Consider the following 20,130-nt stretch of genomic DNA (forward strand, 5'->3'; position numbering starts at 1 on the left):
GTGTCTCTGTGTCTTCTCTTATGATAAATCCAGTATGATGTCATCCCAGTATCCTTAACGAATTATATCTTCAAAGACCCTTTTCCTAAATAATGTCCATCCCATAGACAGAGGAGTTGACAGCTATAGTCCATGGGGTCACAAAGAGTTGGACATGACTGAGCAAGCACAAAACTTCTGCATCTGAGATTCAGGTGGATGTGAATTTCTGTTGGGGAGAATACTATTCCATCTGCTACAGGAGATGACAGTAAAGATGATAATGACCTAGAGGAATCAAAAGAAAGAAGACAAGTAGGCAGATTCAAGATATATTTTAATTAATTTATTTTAAAAAATTTTATTTGAGTATAGTTGGTTTGCAATGTTGCATTGGTTTCAGGTGTAGAGCAAAGTGAATCAGTTATATTAATACATAACCCACTCTTTTTCTTTAAGATTCTTTTCCCATATAGGACATTACAGAGGACTGAGGACTGAATAGAGTTCCCTGTGCTATAGAGTAGAACATGTAAAGTATGCTTTGGATTGGCTATTAAGAAGCTACTGAAATGAAGGACTAAAGAACAGAATGGAACACAAGAAAACATTCACTTCATGTTTTTCAAAGGTTGTAATAAAGCTAGGAAAGTCCTTTTGGGTTGCAACAGATATTTACTTATTTCCATATCTAAACATTTGAATGTTTGCTATATGCCAGGCCATCTTTGGGCTTCCCTCATGGCTCAAATGGTTAGGAACCTGCCTGCAATGCCTAAGACCCAGGTTCGATCCCTGGGTCAGGAAGATCCCCTGGAGAAGGGAATGGCAACCCACTCCAGTATTCTTGCCTGGAGAATCCTATAGACAGAGGAGCCTAGTGGGCTACAGTCCATGGAGTCACAAAGAGTCGGACATGACTGGGTGACTAACACACACACACACAGAGGCCATTTTTATTGTACTTCTGGTGGCACAGTGGTAAAGAATCCACCTGCCAGTGCAGGAGATGAAAGAGACGTGGGCTCCATCCCTGGATTGGGAAGATCCCCTGGAGAAGAGGACGGCAACCCGCTCCAGTAATCTTGCTTGGAAAATTCCATGAACAGAGGAGCCTGGTGGGCTACAGTGCAGTTGGTTGCCAAGAGCAGGGCACGACTGAGCGACGAAGCATGTACACGTCAAAAACAACAACAGGCCCTTGGTGTCCCCGAGTTATAGGTGAGGAAACCTGACTACAGGAGCTTGTACTTGGAAAGGGCACAGCTGATCCATGCCAGAACTGGAGACTTGAGGTCAGATCCTCTCAAGTCCAAGGCAGAGCTTGAAATGCTGGTGGGTTCTCTTTGCTGGAGCCGGGAGACTCCTCCTTAAGTGCTGGCTGCTCCTTCCTTCCTCCTGGGTTAACTGCATCAAAGACATGTGAGACATGACTGAATGCATGAGTGACAGACGGGGCACGTGTTTACAACTGGGCAGAATCAGTATCTTCCAAAAGAACCCAGGAGGGGGGTGGGGGGGAAGGAACTTGGAAATGAGAAACAAAAGAAGACAAAGAGGCCAAGGAGAGAGAGGGGCTTTTTAAGGCTGCTGATACTCAGAGCACACCTTGACTGATGACTGGTAGGGACCGGTCTCTGAGCCCTGTTGTTTAATCTTCAGAAAAAAGTTACAAAACATGAACGATTACTATCCCCACTTTATAGCCCCCTGAGCCCAAGTAACTGTGCAAGTTCACTTGGCTGATGAGTGAAAGAGCCAGGAATTGAACTCCACATAGTGGGTTAGAAGCTGCTTCTGTGGACTGGAGGAGTCATTTAGATATTGTTGTGTAACACTCAGAAGAATGAAGTTCAAATCCCAGGCCTACCGTTGACTGTACTCTCAGTCGACTCACTCAGTCTCCCTGGGCTTGTTTCCTCATCTGTGAAATGAGGATCATGGCACTTCTTGAATGTTTATATCTCATTTTTATGCATGTGCCACATCCTGCTCCGCGTTTTGTATTCATGGCTTCATGAGTCGGGACAGCTCGAAATTTTGTTTACCATGCTTGTTTTGCTCTACCACGGGTCTGAAAACTGATTTATTTTTGCAAACTCCACGGAGGCTGGAAGATACTGGGAAAAAAAAAAAAAAAACTTGTTAAATGAAATGAACACTTATCTCTGTGTACTTGAGTAAAGGAGTCATGAGAATTCTTCGGCCTTATTTTCTTCAAGAAAAAAAATGAACACCATCAGGACGCTGTCCTTAAAATCACAAGGGTATTGGCTGGATGACAAAATGTAGATCAAAGTACTCTGAGTCCCTGGAGAAAGATGTCGGGCAATAACAAGGGATTATTATAATATGCCAAACGTGATGGCAAATAATATGCCAAACGTAAACCCCTAGAGCCCTAAGAAAGCAGAGGGAGTGGGAGGTGAAGGGAACGTTTACTGAGCACAACTGGTTCTCGGCTCCGACTTTGGTGCTTCGAACACTGTTTTCTTTCATCCTCACAGCAGGCCTGAAAGGTGAGCATAATTGCCCTCCTTTTTAAACCTAGGAACCCTGTAGCTCAGCGAGGTTAAGCAGTTTATCAGATTATCTGATTCCAAAACCTAATCTCTTCCTACACTCCAGGGACAATTCAGCTTGCATTTTTCTCCTCTAGAGACCTGTCTCTTCAGAAAAACTTCCCTGGGTCCTTCTCAGCAAAGTCTAAAAAAATCCACCCAAGCCGATTGCAGGTGGAATCATGCATCTTTCAAAAGAGTTGTCTCCATGCAGTAAGGAAGAGGGCACCGTGTGGGAGAGGCCAGTGGACAACAGACCAAAAACACCAGCCTTGTCCTTCTGGTTCCCAAACCTGATGGGACTGTTTCCTTCTGCACAATTTAGCTGGCTCAGTGCACAGCCAGTGACAGCTGCAGAAATATTTCTGGAATATTTAGCCAAAGCCAAATTCATAATACGCTAGAGATGATTCAAGGCTGATGGCATTTCCTCCCCGGCCTTTTTTTTCCCTGGGAAGAGATAGCACTCTTTAACCTGGGTTGTAACCTGGGTTCTTCCAGAATTAAAAAAGGTCTATAAACCTTTTTTAATTTTCGTAACCTGGGGGTATTTTATAAATGTTGGTCAAGGCACTTCAACTTAGAGCAGCTTTTAGAGACTTTGGGAGTGGGAGGTGGAGAATTTGAACATGGGTGTTAAATGCTGCTTCAGGCTAATATATGGAAGGATACCACTTTTGTTCTATTGATGTATGGGATGGGAATGCTGTTTTGTATTCTCCTAATATTCTAAAGGGGGCTTCCCTTGTGGCTCAGCTAGTAAAGAATCTGCCTGCAATGTGGGAGACGTGGGTTTGATCCCTGGGTTGGGAAGATCCCCTGGAGAATGGAAAGGCTACCCACTTCAGTATTCTGACCTGGAGAATTCCATGGAGTCCATGGGGTCCATGGGGTCGCAAAGAGTCGGACACGACTGAGCAACTTTCACTTCACAATATCCTAAAGGATCAGGCTCTACAACTTTTGGTTGATGTCTCTCTCTTTCTGTTAAAGTGATCTCACTTTATAGGGAAACAGGAGAATAATACCTCGATTCAAAATGGATAAGTACAAATAGTGTCTTGAAAACTGCAAATCAAAAAGCCCTGGGACAAGACAGTTGTTTCTGTCTCTCTTAGTCTCTCTCTCTCTCTTTTTTTTTTCTTTAAGATGTAAGTTGTTAAAAAAAAAAAAAAGATGTAAGTTTTTCAGCAAGATCTCTTTGTCTTTGAAATCAAATGTATCTGACTCAAGTTCTGGTGTGGTAAATTAGTGATAACATAGACTGATAAATTTATTTTTATCTCTAAAAAGCAATCCATAGCAGGATGCCAAACTTTATGTATAACATATAATCTCAGTCATGTCCTAAAGCCCATATTTGTATATATGAATATACATTAAAAAAAAACAACAGAGGCAATTTGAACGTTAACAGTGGTTATTTTTAAATTGTGGAAATATAGCCTTTGAGCTCTAGAGCCTGTACTCTGCAACAAGAGAAGCCACGGCAATGAGAAGCCCAAGCACCACAACCAAGGATAGCCCCCACTCGCTGTAACTAGAGAAAACCTTCACAGCAACGAAGACCCAGCACAGCCAACAATAACTAAATAATTAAGTGGTTTTTTTTAAAAAAAGATGTGAAAGACCAGAAAGATTGGAGATTCTGAGTAAGATGAGCAAGACTACAGTCCTTATTCTTTTCTTAATCAGCTGTCCTAGAGTTAATTCGTGTCAGACTTTTATTTCACCAAAAAAGAGGAAATCAGATTTATAAAAAGAAAAGGATTCACAAGCAAAGTTGGGGACACTTCTAAACACGTTGCCCAATCTCTAAGAAGCCAGGTCTCTGAACAAGGAAGGATGGGAAAACCTGGACTGAGATGGAAAGCACAGGTTCTCACAGTGAGGACCCAGGCCTGCCTGCAGGCTTTCTGGGAGCAGTCAGAAGGACATGGGATTTGGATCAGAGGCCTGAGTTCTACTCACAGCATTGCCACTTATCAGTCATGTGACACCAACAATTCCAGCGACATCTGTGGGCATTGATGCTGTTCATGAAAGAGGTCTGCTCCCAACTCTGTGTGTTAGTTGTTCAGTCACGGCCAACTCTTTGCAACGTCATGGGCTGAAGCCCCCCAGTCTCCTCTGTCCATGGGATTCTCCAGGCAAGAATACTGGAGTGGATTGCCATTCCCTTCTCCAGGGGATTTTTCTGACCCAGCAACCGAATCCAAGTCTTTTGCATTGCAAGCAGATTCTTTACTATCTGAGCCACCAGGGAAGCCTGACTCTAGGGATCTGTCTTCCTTGGCTGGAAAGAATGGCATTCCAGATAAAGTCCAAAATACGAGACCCCACGTCAATGTACAACCAGGCCACTCCTTCCTTGGAATTGCCACTTAACCATCCTGCGCACACTGGGTTTCCTCATCCTTGGTTTCAGGTGTCCTCCCTCGGGAGGGAGTGTCGCAAGGACTGACTAATGCGCTCGCGTGTCCCAATCACGATGATACAGTGGACAGCTGCAGGGAGTTCCGACCTGCCATTCCCAGCTCCACAATAGGATTGCAGGGCCATCCTGCCGTGACTTTAAAAGTCACCTTTCCGTCCTGCATCTGGGGTTCTTATGCTTTAGGCTTCTTTCCAGAGGTCTGAGAGCATTCCCTGTAGCAGGTGGCCAGTCTGGCTAACTTCATGCAGCAAAGGGGAGTCCACACTCAGGGACGCAACTGAAACTTCTTCAACATCCTCTCCCTCCTAAAAAATAATTTAGAGATTTTAATCTTTCCCAGAAACCACTGAAAATATCATCCACGAAAAAGGACGCACTAAAGTTTCCTCCTAGCCTCCAGAGAAAATGGATTCTTAGAGGTGTGTATGTGTGTGTGTGTGTGTGTGTGTGTGTGTGTGTGTTTTCCTTTTCTTTAAACACTCACACGTTAATTTCTGGGGGGTTCCCTCTCTTGTTTTCAAACAGCACGGATTCTGAGCTCAAACCGCGTTACTACGCGGTAGTTTTATTGATAAATTCCTCCTATAGTCACTGCGATTACAAAGGCGGTCAAGTCCGGTGGGCGCGCCCTGAGGTGGAGAGTTTCCTTGGCAACCGAGTGCAAGCTCACACCCACGTCCAGAGGAAGACTGTTCCTCTGCGCAGGTGAGTGTTCCAAAACATAAATGAACCTGTCGTGGCGCTTTCCACAGGTCAGTTCTGTCTGTTAGTGATCCCCCTTGAGACCCGGTCCCCGGTTGCTGTCCAGGGATGGAGTAGAGGGTGGAGAGACGCGAGGAGGGCAGGTGTCCGGGTCCCCAGCGTCTTCCTTGTTTCTCTCGGTCGTCCGCTCTGCTCCGTCGCGGGGTTGGGACCCCCGTCTGATGCTCTCCAGAATCCCTCCGGTCCCCAGTCCAAGCCGATCGGGGTTCGGGGATCTGGCCAAGACGCGAAGGGAACGGATCCGCCGCCCCCTCGCGCGGCACGGTGGCCCCAGCTGCCCCGCGCCCCGACCTGGCGGCGGCGGGAGGCGGGCTGCCTGGTATGCAAATACCCGGCGGGGCGGGAGCCGCCTCCCGCTCGTATAAAAGCTCGGGGCGGGGCGCGGCGCAGAAGCCGCTGCCTCCCGGGAGCCGGCCGTGCGCTTTGGCCCAGCGCCCGCCCGCTGCCTCCCCGCGCGGCCCGCGGGCTCCCGGTAAGGACGCGCGGCGGCTCGGGGACCCGAGGCGGCGAGGGGAGAGGGCGCGCGTCGCGACCCGGGGGACCAGAGAGAGCTGCCCGCGTCCCCTTGGTCCCCGCTCCTCCTCGACCCACGCGCGCCCTCCACGAGCTTTCTCCGTGGGAACCCGGGAGTCGGCTCTTCTGCTGCGCCCTCCCAGGGGCCGGGGCAGGTGGCATCTCCTCGGGGCCTGTTTGTCGCCAGGCCATCAGCGATCAAAAGCGAAAGGAACTGCGTTCGGTGTGCGCGAGGTTAGGAGGGGTGAAGATTCTCCCGGAGTGGAGGGAGATGGGGGTCGACCAGAACGATGGGACTTGCACTATGGGACTCTGGCTGTAATTATCCTGGGGTTTTTCGTGACCATCCGGGGAGCTGCTTTGGGAAGCGATGGAAGGGAGGAATAAGCCGAGGGGAGAAAGGTGTGGGTGTGTACACGTTTGAATGAACAGAACGAATCGACTTTAGACGCTGGACAGAAACTTCCAACCAGACTCAGCATGTTACCCACCTCTGCAGAGTAGACACCTAGTCTTGTGGGAAAATGACTTTAATAGTCCCCTCTCTTTCCCTCCCCCGCCCCAACCTTAGTTTACAAAAAGAGGTTTTTCTGAAGTCTTTTTTTTTTTTTTTTTTCGTATTTATTTGGCTGCACTGGGTCTTAGATGCAGCATGTGGGATCTAGTTCACCAAGTCCCTGCCCTCCCCAACCCTGCATTGGGAGCGTGAATCTTAGCCATTGGACCACCAGAGAAGTCCCTTGAAGTCTTTTAAAATTAGCATCAATCTCAAGGTTGGTTGGTTAAGATATGGGTTTGCCCAGGCTGCCCTTTGTGGAAGTGCCTCCTCTGTGGTTCCTGCATCCTGGCACACACACAGTCCCAGGAGAGGGAGAAAAATAGTCCAGGAGGTGCCCAATCCAGGCTACTGTCCCCTGCTTTGTGATATCCCATGTGGGTCTTTCTCTGGAATAGGAGAGACAGAAACCTCAGTCCTCCTCCTCCTCCCCTCAAAACCGGTCAGAATCACCCGAGGGAAGGAGGATATTTGGGAGTCTTTGTGAAGACCCGAGGGCTTTCCAGGTGTAGATAAGCCTGGGGCACATGGCTGTCCTTGGAGCCATAGAATCTGAACTGGAAGGTCATAGAAGGAATGGGAAGTGGGAAAAGCGGAGAAGATTAATTTTGAGGGAAGGGAGTGGTGAAGAGGTAGAGATATTTGACACTTGTTTCCTCCTGTTTCTGTTTGTGTGTGTTGCTGTGGTTCTGGTTAGCAGCTGGATCAAAGAAGACTGGAAACATGTCGGAGTTTTGGTTAATTTCTGCCCCAGGAGATAAGGAAAATTTACAAGCCCTGGAGAGGATGAACATAGTTACCGCCAAGTCCAACCTGTCTTATAACACCAAATTCACAATTCCTGACTTCAAGGTACAATTTCCTGGGGAGGAGGAAGGAGGTCATGGGCTGGGGTGGGTGTCTTCTGGAAAGCCAAGGAGAAAAAATATGTCAAAGGCACCAAAGCTGGGGTTCAGCCTGGGTGTGAGGCTGGACAAGGGGGTTCCAGATGGGACTGGCCTGAGTGGGGGCTTCACGAATAGTCCCAAATGAACTGTGGTAACTGTGGACACAGAGCCACGGACAGAATGAGCAGGAGACAAGGGTGTGGCTAGCAGTGTCTTCAAAAGGTGGAAAGGGTGTCTTACACACTTGGGTCCTCAGGAGTTGTTCTCAGATCCTTTCTGTCTTCAACATCTAAGAAAACCAACATGGTTTAAATGTGCAAGCTTGGAGATGTTCATCCTTGATTGCGTTCTTGGGCTGGGAGCAGGATGGGCAATCCAGCATCCCTCTGGTTCTGGTGGAGAGAGAAGGAAGGAGGTTCACTGATAACTACGTAGATGGGGGAAAGAGATTTTAAAATGAAACAGACATGACAGAGGAGCAAGATACGTGAAATCTTTAAAAAAAAATTTGGTAATCCTTTAAAAATTTATTTATTTGGCTACACTGTGGGATCTTTAGCAAACTCTTCAGTTCAGTTCAGTTGCTCAGTCATGTCCGACTCTTTGCGAACCCCATGGACTGCAGCACACCAGGCCTCCCTGTCCATCACCAACTCCCAGAGTTTACTCAGACTCATGTCCATTGAGTCAGTGATGGCATCCAACCATCTCATCCTCTGTTGTCCCCTTCTCCTCCCGCCTTCAATCTTTCCCAGCATCAGGGTCTTTTTCAAATGAGCAAACTCTTAGTTGTGGCAAATGGGATCTTAGTTCCATGATCAAGGACTGAACCCAGGCCCACTGCACTGGGAGCGTGGAGTCTTAGCCACTGGACTACCAGGGAAGTCCCTGTAGTCTTCTTAACTTCAAAAAGAGTAGACTGTTTGCCATCTTTCCTCCAGGAGAAGAAGCGTAAGGCAGTCTTTCTGCCCTACAAATCTCTCTTGGGGTCTGGAGTGCGTGTGTGCTAACAGTCAGTCCTGTCCGACTCTTTGCAACCCCATGAACTGTAGCCTACCAGGCAAGAATACTGGAGTGGGTTGCCATGTCCTCCTCCAGGGGATCTTCCCAATCCAGGGATCACACCTGCATCTCTTATGTCTCCTGCATTGGCACGTGGGTTCTTTACCGCTAGCGCCACCTGGGAAGCCCAGGTTCTGGAGGCATGTTGCTAAGCGCCCAGAGGCAGTTCTTCTAGTGAATTGCTATATAATTCTCTTTTAAACCTCAGTTTGCCTCTCTGGCAAAAGAGCTGCATAGTTGTTGGTGAGGCTACTGCATTTAACAGAGTTTATGGACTGGGACACTGGAGGCCTGTACACCACAACTTTAAGTGCATTGGTCACCACTCCCACATTATAGATCAGGATGGGCTGTGAGGAAGGAAACTGGGGCTGTGGAACTGGTAAGCAGCAACACTGGCTTCTGAGCTCATTTCTTGATGATTTTTCCAGCCTGCTGTTGTTTGTCCATGGTCACATATGTGAAGCTTAGTAAATGAAGCATCCACTCATTGCTTACTTACTACATGTGAGGCATTGTATTAGCCCAAGGGTACAGAGATTTTAAAAAGACATGACTTCTGCCTAAAGTTACTTAAAATCAACTCCTCTGAAAAGGAATAACACTTCTAGGAATATCCAGGGTTCGTGGTTTCCTAATTACTTCTCAATGTCTGATGGGTGGTTGATGACATGAGAATGAACTTTTTCCTTCTGATTCTGTGAGTAGACAATATGATTTCGGACATGGTAGCAATTTCCACATGAAGAAACAGGTCGTCATAAGTAACCTATCCTGAAAAGAAAAGGACTTTCCTAAATGAGAGCTGGAGGTAAAGCTGGGCTTGCCCCAGAAAGGTCATTGTTAATAACAGCAGAGAGGGCCAGACAGAAGGCTTGGCCATACTAACTTGGAGGAGAAAGGCTTTCAGAAATGGTGACTTCCTCGATTGGCTTTTTGTCACATCTTTTCCTCAGCTCTGAGGATTAATCCCCTGAAGAGCAAACTGTCCTTCTCTTTTTCTGTCGTTTCTTTTTAAATTTTATCCCACTCAGTTATGTGGGATCTTAGATCCTCAACCAGGGTTCAGACCTGCGCCCCCAGCATTGGAAGTGTGGAGTCTTAAGCACTGGACTGCTAGGGGAGCCCCCTAGACTGCCATTCTTAGAGGAAAGTGAGCTTAGGCCAGACCAGGACACATAATCACTCCTGCGTGTGGCTGAAATGACAGTTTATCCTCTTGGCCAAAAAATAAAATAATAGTAATAACAATAATATTCCCAAATCCACTGGTTTCTCTTGAGAGCCCTTCTCAGTTTCCAGTCTGACCGTTGACCAAGGAAAACTAAGTCAAGGTGGAAGTTAGAGAATTCCCTGCCCTGGAGTTGAAAGGGCACTCTCCCACCCCCCTGCTACAAAGTCTGAGCCCCTAACTTCTCTCCCATCTTTCTAGGTGGGGACCTTGGATTCCCTTGTCGGCCTCTCTGATGAGCTGGCGAAGCTCGATATCTTTGCTGAAAGGTAAAATATTTCTTATTTACTACATACAAGTGAGAATGTGCCAGTGTTGTCAGAAGACACAGTGCTTTTGCTTTGGCTGGCCCCAGACGTCACAGGAAGAACCGGGTGGGTCTTCGTGAGGGTGCAGGAGACCTTGAGATTTGCTTGCTCAGGCAGCATGTTTTTTTAGGGGGCTGCCCTTCAGAGGACTATGGAATAAGGTGCTGAAACACTTAAAAAAATATGATGCAGCTTACCCCTGCCAAAAGCTTTTCAGTTTTTTTTGTTTGTTTGTTTGGTTTTGTTTTTGTGGGAACATACGCACATGCACATCATTAAAAATTCAAATTGCAAAGAAAGACTGTCCAGTAAAATCTGCTTTCTTCTCACCTGTTTTCCAGTTTCCTGTCCCCTTGTTTTCCCTCTTTTAAGGCAATGTCATTATAATTTTTAGGAAAGCCTTCCAGAGACAGTCTGTACCTGTAGCAATAAATATGAGCATATTCTTAAAAATAATTTTATACAAATGATAGCATATATCTTGCACCTTGTTTCCCTGCCCTGAAACCCATTTCTTAGAGATAGTTTCATGTCAGCCCATAATTATAAAAAACCGGCTGTATTACCTTGACTAAATGTAACCTAATTTATTTGAATTTTCCTATTGATGGACATTTAAGTTTTCTAGTGTTTTGCTATTACAAACAATGCTGTAATGACTGTCCTTTTTTGTACTTCTTTGTGCCCATGTAGGAGTGGGATAATTATTTTAGAGCCTTAAAATCATTTATTTTAAAAAATTATTACAAATATGGTACATAATCATTGGGAAATATTTATGGATCATTATTGTTGTTAATTCACTAAGTGACATCCAACTCTTTTCGACCCCATGGACTGTAGCCCACCAGGCTTCTCTGTCCATGGGATTCACACATTTTACATGCTTTTCCCTTCATATGTTATACTTTGGATCTCACCATTATTAATCCACTGTAATGTTACACCATATGGATTTGCCATAATTTATCTTTCAGGTAGATTTTAAATACTACTACTATCTTGTCTTGGTGTAGATGAAACTCTGTGGTTTAACAACTGTTTGCACTTGGTTCTAAGAAAAGTACAGATGAAATAGGTGACAAAAGAGTCTTCAGGGGCCAGGGCATGCACCTACCACTCTGCATGTCCAGGGGAGACTAGGTTTTGGCTGCTTGATCCTCTGTAGAGGGTTTCCTTTTTTTTTTTTTTTTTGCTTGTGCTGGGTCTTCATTGCTGCGTGGGCTTTTCTCTACTTGCAGCTAGTTGGGTTTATTCTCTAGTTGCAGTGCAAGGCCTTCTCATTGCAGTGGCTTCTCTTGTTTCAGAGCACAGGCTTCTTCAGTATTTGCAGCGGGTAGGCTCGGTACTTGTGACACAGGGGCTTAGTTGCTCCCAGGCATGTGGGATCTTCCCGACCCAGGGATCGAACCCATGCCTCCAGCATTGGCAGGTGGATTCTCTACTACTGAGCCACCCATGGTTGCCTATTTTCAGGGACTGTGGACATGTGCTTTTATTACCTTCTCAGGGGAATGGTGATTTGGATGCTGTGGCCTTTTCTGATTCATTTTAATGGAAATTGTAGATCTAGGATTTCTGGTGATCACACTAGAGGTTTCTTATCTGCAGCTTGGTGCAGGGGAATGGTGATTTGGATGCTGTGGACTTTTCTGATTCATTTTAATGGAAATTGTAGATCTAGGATTTCTAGTGATCATACTAGGGGTTTCTGATCTGCAGCTTGGTGCCATGAGCTAGAAATTACGTTTTCTGTGTTCTACTTGCTGTTCAGCCACCCATCACCTAAGAATAAAAAGAAGCCCTTTGTTAGTAACATCTTGCTCTGCGTGGGATGTTGGACTAACCACATAAAAGCAATCCTAATCATCAAGTAGTTTGTAGCTCACAGTCCTCGAGAAAGAAGACCTTCACCTTCCTCATCTGTAAAATGGGATAGTAGTGATCATCTCTGTGCTTTCAGGGAAGAGTGAAGGGGAGTCAAATCATGTTGAATCAAGAATGATCAAATCCGAGGATGTGTTCTAAGAATCACTGACATCCAAGAAACCAGTGGGTCGGTCCCTTAATATCAGCTCCTTTCGAAGGCTGCTCCACCCATGGGGAGGTGGGTCTGACAGATACCGAGGAGCCTGGCCCGCTATCCTGGACTGGCGATGCCTTTTCCTAGCAGCCCTGACAAGCAGCAGGATGCTGTGCAGTGAAGGTGCAGCAGCATTGGCCTAAGAAGAGTAAATTGTTAAAAAAAAAGAAAAAGTGTGAATTGTCCCTAGGCCTGCTGTAGAAATGACAACTAGTCAATATTTTAATTTTTCTGGACCTTTCTTTGCTACCAGTTTTCTTCCTTAAAAAGGTGCATGTCCTTAACCTCTGCCTTATTCACCAGAGCCCTTTCTATCTCTCATAAAATTCTGTGATCTTAGATTATTATCACTTCCAGTTTCCTTTTTCGTTTGTTTTTTGGTTTGGTTTTTTTCAGTAGTCCTGTGCCTATTGGTTACACAAATTATTTGTGTTTAAGAAAATAATGAGCAAGGCAGATTAAGCTGTAATTGTGAAACAGAATCTGAATGAGAGTTTTTTTTTTTAATATATAAACAGAGTGAGGTATGGCAGAATGAAAATCACTGTGCCTTGTTATTTTTTTCTTTGTGGGTGCATATTCCCAAGAGCCTTCCTATCAGGAGAAGAAAAGTGGTGTGGACTGAACACCCTGAAATTCTTATTTTTAGCATTCATCCAGTCTAGAGGTCAGATAACTTTTGTTTGGGGATTAATGCTGGAGCTTCTGGGGTAAAATAATGGGAAACACTGATAAAATACAGAGATCAGCTTCAGTTAGAAGGACCCAAGTGTTATTAGATAAATAAAGGCTAGCTGGGAATGTAACCCAGGCAGCATGAACCCGTCAGCACTGCTTCTGGTTAGGAGAGCAGAGAAGGATCTGGAGTTTTCAAGGTGTATTGTTTCCACCTCCTTTTATTATTTATTTACCTGGGGCACTAGAGTGTTTTTCCGTGTAGCTGGAAGGCAGTTTTTGCTTGCTTACCGGAGCCTTCCTTTTATTTTTGATTGATTGCCCCATACCATCTTTGGTAATTTACCCTGTGTTTACATTTTGATTCACGAACATTTGAGAAACCAAATGATTTTTCCTTGAAAAGAACCCTCCCTCCCTCCCCCTCCTTTTTTTTTTTTTCCCCCTTCTATGTTTGGGTTCTCAGTAGCTTAGCCTGTTTTGTGGTGCTGGTTAAAATATTACATTTCACTGGCACTTGGGCTGTCAGACGCACCTCGTGAGTTTCTTTGGTGCTTTGGTGACTGTCACCTGCCCCTGAGAGCATTACCTGGCCTGTGGAGTCGCTGGTGGATTTTCTTTAACCACATGGTTCTGTGAAGCTGACTGCGGGCTGGCTGATGAAAGATTCCATATCCGAGTGTGGATGTCTGTTTAGTGATGCGGGTCTCAGAGAGTCAGCTCTTCAAAGGGCACTCTAGAGACAAGCAAAATATGTTACCCAAGCTTCTCTTCTCTGCCCCTGCAAGAATATCAGGTCAAGATTATCTGCATTGACGCAGCTTAGATTCACTGGACAAACATCAGCTGAATGCCTGTTTATGCTTTCTGGAGTCCTCAGGGCTTGGTCGTCCTGCTGCATGTGAGCCGACTTCCTGCTCCCTGGAATGACTAGCCTTCCCCACATACTACTCTCCCTGTTATTGCCTGTTTCCCCCCTTTCAGCTCCCCCAGACTCTTCTCCCAACCTCAGCCCCCACCTTCAGACTCTACTAGTATTGGGCTGGCCAAAAAATTCATTTGGGTTTTTCTGTAAGACGGTACAGAAAAACCCGAATGAGCTTCTTGGCCAACCCAATGCCACTGAGCACACCTGTCCCCTCCTTCGTAACACCTTCCATGGTGCCCTTGTATATTTTCTTGTGGTATCATTGGAAGACTGTCTTCCCAGCTGGACTGTAAGCTCCTGAAAACCAGCTGAATGAATGAACAGAAGAAAGAATCCTGGAATATTAGAGCTGACCAGGTCTTTAGAGATCTAATCTAACTCTTTCATATTCCAGATGAGGAAACATGCCTAGACAGAAGCTTCTGGAAAGAACTGGGTGGGCTGGGGGAGTAGAGGGGAATAGACCTTTGATCCAAATTCAATAATTTGCCCATTAGTGGTCAGTCTGATCTCTGCCTTGTTGTTGTTACTCACTAAGTCGTGTCCAACTCTTTGCGACTCCATGAACTGTAACCTGCCAGGCTGCTCTGTCCATGGAATTTTTCAGGCAAGAATACTGGAGTGGGTTGCCATTTCCTTCTCTAGGGGATCTTCCCAGTCCAGGGTTTGAACCTCCATCTCTTAGGTCTCCTGCATTGATAGGCAGGTTCTTTACCACTAGCGCCACCTGGGAAGCCCAGAGCTGAAGGCAGTGCTTCTCAAACAGACGTGTGAGTCCCCTGGGGATCTTGACAAAATGCAGAGTCCAACTCAGCATGTCTGGGCTGAGCCTGGGATTCTGCATTTTTTCGCAGCTCCCCAGTGATACGGGTACTGCTGGAGACTACCCTTGGTGCAGCACAGTCGAACAGGGGCTCTCAGAGTGTCGTGTGGGTCAGAATCATACGGAAGATTTGTTAAAACATGGATTTCTGGGCTCCCCTTCCAGAATTTCTGATTCAGTAGCTGTGATGCGGGACCTCAGAATCTGCATTTCTGCAAGTTCTCAGATAAGCTGATGCTGCTGGTCTCAGTGCTAAGACTGAGAACTGCTTCTTTAAATGGTGACGGGATGATCCGTTTCTGGAAAGTTTAAAATATGTCACTCTAGGTATTGGGGCTTGCTGCACTTTTAGGAGTAGTTCTGTTCCTCCAAATTTCCAGGATTCTAGAGTTTCCTCTTTGGGAGAAGTGTATCAATTTTGGTAATTTTCATTTTCCTCAAAAATAATCCACATTGTTGACTTTTCCAAGTTATTTGCGTAGAATCAGCTATTTTTGTTTTGTGATTGCCTCTGCTAATTTCTCTTTATCTCTCTCTGTTTTTTGGTGTTTTTGTTTGATAAGGCTATCCAACAGTTTGCCTATCTCACTCTTTAAGAGAAGCAGCTTTTTTCCCTCAATTTTTTAAAATCAATCTTACACTCTTACAATTTCTAATTTTCACATTTCTGCATTTATCTTCATTCCTTTCTCTTGCTTTGTTTGGGTTTGTTTTCTTGCTCTTTTCTGCAAACATAACTGGGTTATGTGCTGCATTCATTTATGTTCTTTTTGTTTCATTCTGTGATGTTTAAGGCAATGGATTTTTCTCAGTGTTTTACATAACTGTTGGCATGTGGAATTTTCATTATCGATTTTTTTCTATGTGTTCTGCAAGTTTTTTAACCTTTATAAAATTTCTAGACTGTTCTGTTCTAAACTGTGGAGCTTTTTTGTTGTTTCTGTTTTCGTTTTGTCCTTTTGTTGCTTTGTTGTTAGAGAATAAAAAAAAGAGAGAAGTGCTATTTCTATCTTCGGACATTTGACGTTTTCTTTGCTGCTTTTTTCTACGTGTTACATGGGTGCCTATGTGGATGCCTTATACGGATGTAGTCTCTAGTTTTCCTTGTATAGAGTGGATATATATCTGTTGGTGCAACAGCATCAATGATTTCCATATCTGCTGTGTCCATGTTTCTAATCTTGATGCACTTGGCTACTCTTATTGCTGAATCACAAAGGTCTGTGATGGTTATGACTCCCTGTGATATTCTCTGGTGCTTCTGTTACATTGTTCTGGCCTTGAGTCCCCAGAGAAATGTCTCAGGATGCTGCTGGTTGTTGGTTGCTAGGCACCACGCTTTGATTACCTGTTGTTTGCCAGGCACTGTGTTAGGTGCCTTCCATTTCCCTGGTGGCTCGGTGGTAAAGGATCTGCCTACCAATGCAGGAGATGCAGGTTCCCTTGCTGGGTTGAGAAGATGCCTTGAAGAAGGAAATGACAACCCACTCCAGTGTTCCTGCCTGGAGAATCCCACGGACAGAGGAGCCTGGTGTCCATGGGGTCTCGAGAGTCAGACATGACTTAGCAACTAAACCACCACCACCATTTCTGTTTCCTCATGAGATCCTCACCATGTTCTAGATGAGAACCCTGATGTTCTCGGAGTTAAGCTGCTTAGCTGATGAGCATCGGGCCTTCACCCGGTCAATCTGCTTCTCTCTGTTCGGAGCAGATGGTGGTTAATTTCTTCCTTTCCTGCCCTGGCTCTGTCCCCTCTGTCAGGCCCTGCTGGGATAGTCGCTGCTTTGACAGCCCCCCAGCCAGCTCCCAGCAGCTCTCACCAAACCAGAAGTCACCTGCAGGGAAGGAGGGTTGTTGATTTCTGTGCAGGATGCGAGCACCAGCCTCAAGCAACATTGTGAAACTCACAGGGTGACTCTCTGGAGGGGAAATTTAGCATCAGGCTCTTTCATTTTAGATCCGAGCCAGCTCCTGGGAACCACAACGCAACTGTTCTCCAGACCTCAGCCTGGCCCTGTCCACATCACACTCTTAACGAGACTTGTTTTCAGGGGCTTCAGGGGCAGCTTTAAATGGCTCTTTTTTGGGCACTGGCTTCATGTGATTCTTGATGGACAGCTTATATGTATTCTTTCTCCTCTTCTGTGGTCTCTCCCACCTCAGTGAAAGGCTCGTGGGATCCAGGCACCTGTGTTCAAGCAAACAGTCTGGGCATCTCGTTTCTGACCACCCCCTTGAGACCCCAGTAAGGACTGAGCCCCATGGCCTACACCTCCCAAGCCTGTCCTGTATCCATCCACTCCTCTGCCTTCCTCCAGTTCACCTTCAAGCCCTTCTGTATTTTTGCAATAACCCCCTGATATGTCTCCTGCTCGCTTTTCATCACTGCCCACACAGCAGCCCCAGTTATCTTTTTTAAAAAACAGTATCATGTGACTTTTTTGCTGGAAGACCCCTCCTGCTTTTCCAGTGCCCACAGTAGGAAACACATACACTTGACTCTGGCTCCCAGACCCCTAACTATCGGGTCCTAGGTGTCCCCTTCAAGGCTCACTGGCCCAATCACCTTCCATGATGCTGGCTCCATCTGGGTCTTGCACAACCTGTTCCCCCAGCCTACAAGGCCCCCACCTGCTGCCCCACATTGAAGGTGGGGGCCCCCTGTCCTCATCCCATCTCAGTTAGAATGTCAGCTCCTCCAGCGGCCGAGTCCCTGTAGGTCCTTTATTTTAATTCTCTGCCTTCCACGTGTACATGCATGCTGTCGCTTCAGTTGACTCTGTGCAACCCCATGGACTGTAGCCCACTAGGCTCCTCTGTCTGTGGGATTCTGCAGGCAAGAATACTGGAGCGGTTGCTGTTTCCTTCTCCAGGGGATCTTCCTGATCTGGGGACCTAACGGGCATCTCTTACATCTCCTGCATTGGTAAACAGGTTCTTTGCCACTAGTGCCACCTGGGAAGCACTCCTTGTTTGTGTGTCTAATGGAGTATCTGCCCTAAGGAAACAGGGGCGGTACTTTTGTGTGCATCTCCTAGAGCAGAGCCTGGCGCAGAGCTGGTGCTGAATCAGTATTTACTGAGTACACGTCCATCTCACAGTAGTGGGCCATCTCTTCTAGCACTTGTTCTATCCCCTGGGGAACCTAAAAAATTCATGGGTCCTGGGGCACCTCCTCCAGGGATGCTGATTGGGTTTGTCTGGGGTAGGACCTAGGAATCTGCATTTTAAGGAGGTGTTCAGTGTGATCCTGAGTCAGATGGGCTTCTGACTTTGAGGACTTATGTTATCAATAGCATTTATACGGCTATTAGCCCATTGGATCCTAACGTGCTTCTAGGAAATATTAAGGCCAGGGATTCTAAATTTATATTTAAAAGATAAAATATCTTTTAAATATAAATATAGATATTTATATTTAAAACAATCTTTATAACAAGGTTGTTTTTGTTTTCTGAACAGGTAATACATTCACATGTATCAAAGGCAAAACAATATAAAAGGTTTTACATGAGAAATTTCCCTTACATCTTACCCATCCAACCCCTCCCCAACCCCTGCTTAGGAAGCCACTTACTTGTATGAATTGCTTGGATACATTTTTTAAAAATATTTATTATTTGGCTGCACTAGGTCTTAATTGTAGCATGCGGGATCTTCAGTCTTCATTGCAGCATAGAGGATTTTTTAGTTGCAGCATGTGGGATCTATTTCCCTGACCAGAGCTTGAACCGGGGCCCCCTGCATTATGAGTGCAGAGTCTTAGCCACTGGACCACCAGGGAAGTCCCGTGGATACATTTTTGATGCTTCTTTATGCAAGTAAGGCAAATTCCAGCATATATTTTTATTTCTTCCCTTTTCAAATACAATGGAGAAGGAAATGGCAACCCACTCCAGTATTTTTTTTTCATTTATTTTTATTAGTTGGAGGCTAATTACTTTACAGTATTGTAGTGGTTTTTGTCATACATTGACATGAATCAGCCATGGATTTACATGTGTTCCCCATCCTGAACCCCCCTCCCGCCTCCCTCCCCATCCCATCCCTCTTGGTCTTCCCAGTGCACCAGCCCCGAGCACATGTCTCATGCATCCAACCTGGACTGGCGATCTGTTTCACACTTGATAATATACATGTTTCGATGCTGTTCTCTCAGATCATCCCACCCTTGCCTTCTCCCATAGAGTCCAAAAGTCTGTTCTATACATCTGTGTCTCTTTTTCTGTCTTGCATATAGGGTTATCGTTACCATCTTTCTAAATTCCATATATATGCATTAGTATACTGTATTGGTGTTTATCTTTCTAGTTTACTTCACTCTGTATAATGGGCTCCAGTTTTATCCATCTCGTTAAAACTGATTCAAATGTATTCTTTTTAATGGCTGAGTAATATTGCATTGTGTATATGTACCATAACTTTCTTATCAATTCATCTGCTGATGGGCATCTAGGTTGCTTCCATGTCCTGGCTATTATAAACAGTGCTGCGATGAACATTGGGGTACACGTGTCTCTTTCAGTTCTGGTTTCCTCGGTGTGTATGCCCAGGAGTGGGATTGCTGGGTCATATGGCATTTCTATTTCCAGTTTTTTAAGGAATCTCCACACTGTTCTCCATAGTGGCTATACTAGTTTACATTCTCACCAACAGTGTAAGAGAGTTCCCTTTTCTCCACACCCTCTCCAGCATTTATTGCTTGTAGACTTTTGGATAGCAGCCATTCTGACTGGCGTGTAATGGTACCTCATTGTGGTTTTGATTTGCATTCCACTCCAGTATTCTTGCCTGGAGAATCCCATGGACAGAGGAACCTGGTGGGCCTCTGGGGTCCATGGGGTCGCACAGAGTCAGACATGACTGAGTGACTAACACAGTTTCAAATATAAAGTCGTAATCCACATGTTTAGCATCTTGGATCTTTTTCACTTAGCAGTGTATCCTGGGAGAGATTTCTCCATCAGTGTATAGAGAGCCTTCTTGGTTTTAAGCTACCATGCATTCCATGTGGGGGAGGTTTATTGGTCAGTCCTAGAGGTGGACACTTGGCTTATTCACTTTTATGGAGAAGGGGGCCTGTTACCAACAGTGCTGCAGGGTATAATCTTGCTCCTACATCATTCCTTTGCTCATACAATTATGCATGTGTATCTCCAGGATGAATTCTTGGAAGTAAATTGCTGGGTCCTGGGTCAGGTGGCTCTGTAATTTTAATGGATATTATCAGATTTCTCTGACCATTTTGAATTTCCACTAGCAGTGGAATTAAAAGAGTCCCCCATTTTCCTACAATCTTTCTAATCAAGTGTGCTGTCAAAT

The 20,130-nt window shown here is 45.5% G+C and overlaps 1 protein-coding gene across 4 annotated transcripts in view; it reads left to right on the forward strand.

The window, feature by feature from the left end:
- ATP6V1C2 (ATPase H+ transporting V1 subunit C2) overlaps nt 1–20,130 on the forward strand; it is an 82,482-nt gene that overhangs the window by 19,929 nt on the left and 42,423 nt on the right. The window contains exons 1-3 of one of the 4 annotated variants that reach the window (XM_061154815.1): nt 6,235–6,486; nt 7,506–7,660; nt 10,190–10,257. In XM_061154815.1, the coding sequence (XP_061010798.1) occupies nt 7,532–7,660; nt 10,190–10,257 (197 nt within the window). In that variant the 5' untranslated portion in view covers nt 6,235–6,486; nt 7,506–7,531. Of the gene's footprint in view, nt 1–6,234; nt 6,487–7,505; nt 7,661–10,189; nt 10,258–20,130 lie in introns of those variants that run through there. The other 3 variants (XM_061154814.1, XM_061154816.1, XM_061154817.1) reach the window with 3 other exon arrangements.

This window comes from Dama dama, chromosome 11 (genome assembly GCF_033118175.1).
Source record: "Dama dama isolate Ldn47 chromosome 11, ASM3311817v1, whole genome shotgun sequence".
Taxonomy (NCBI): domain Eukaryota; kingdom Metazoa; phylum Chordata; class Mammalia; order Artiodactyla; family Cervidae; genus Dama; species Dama dama.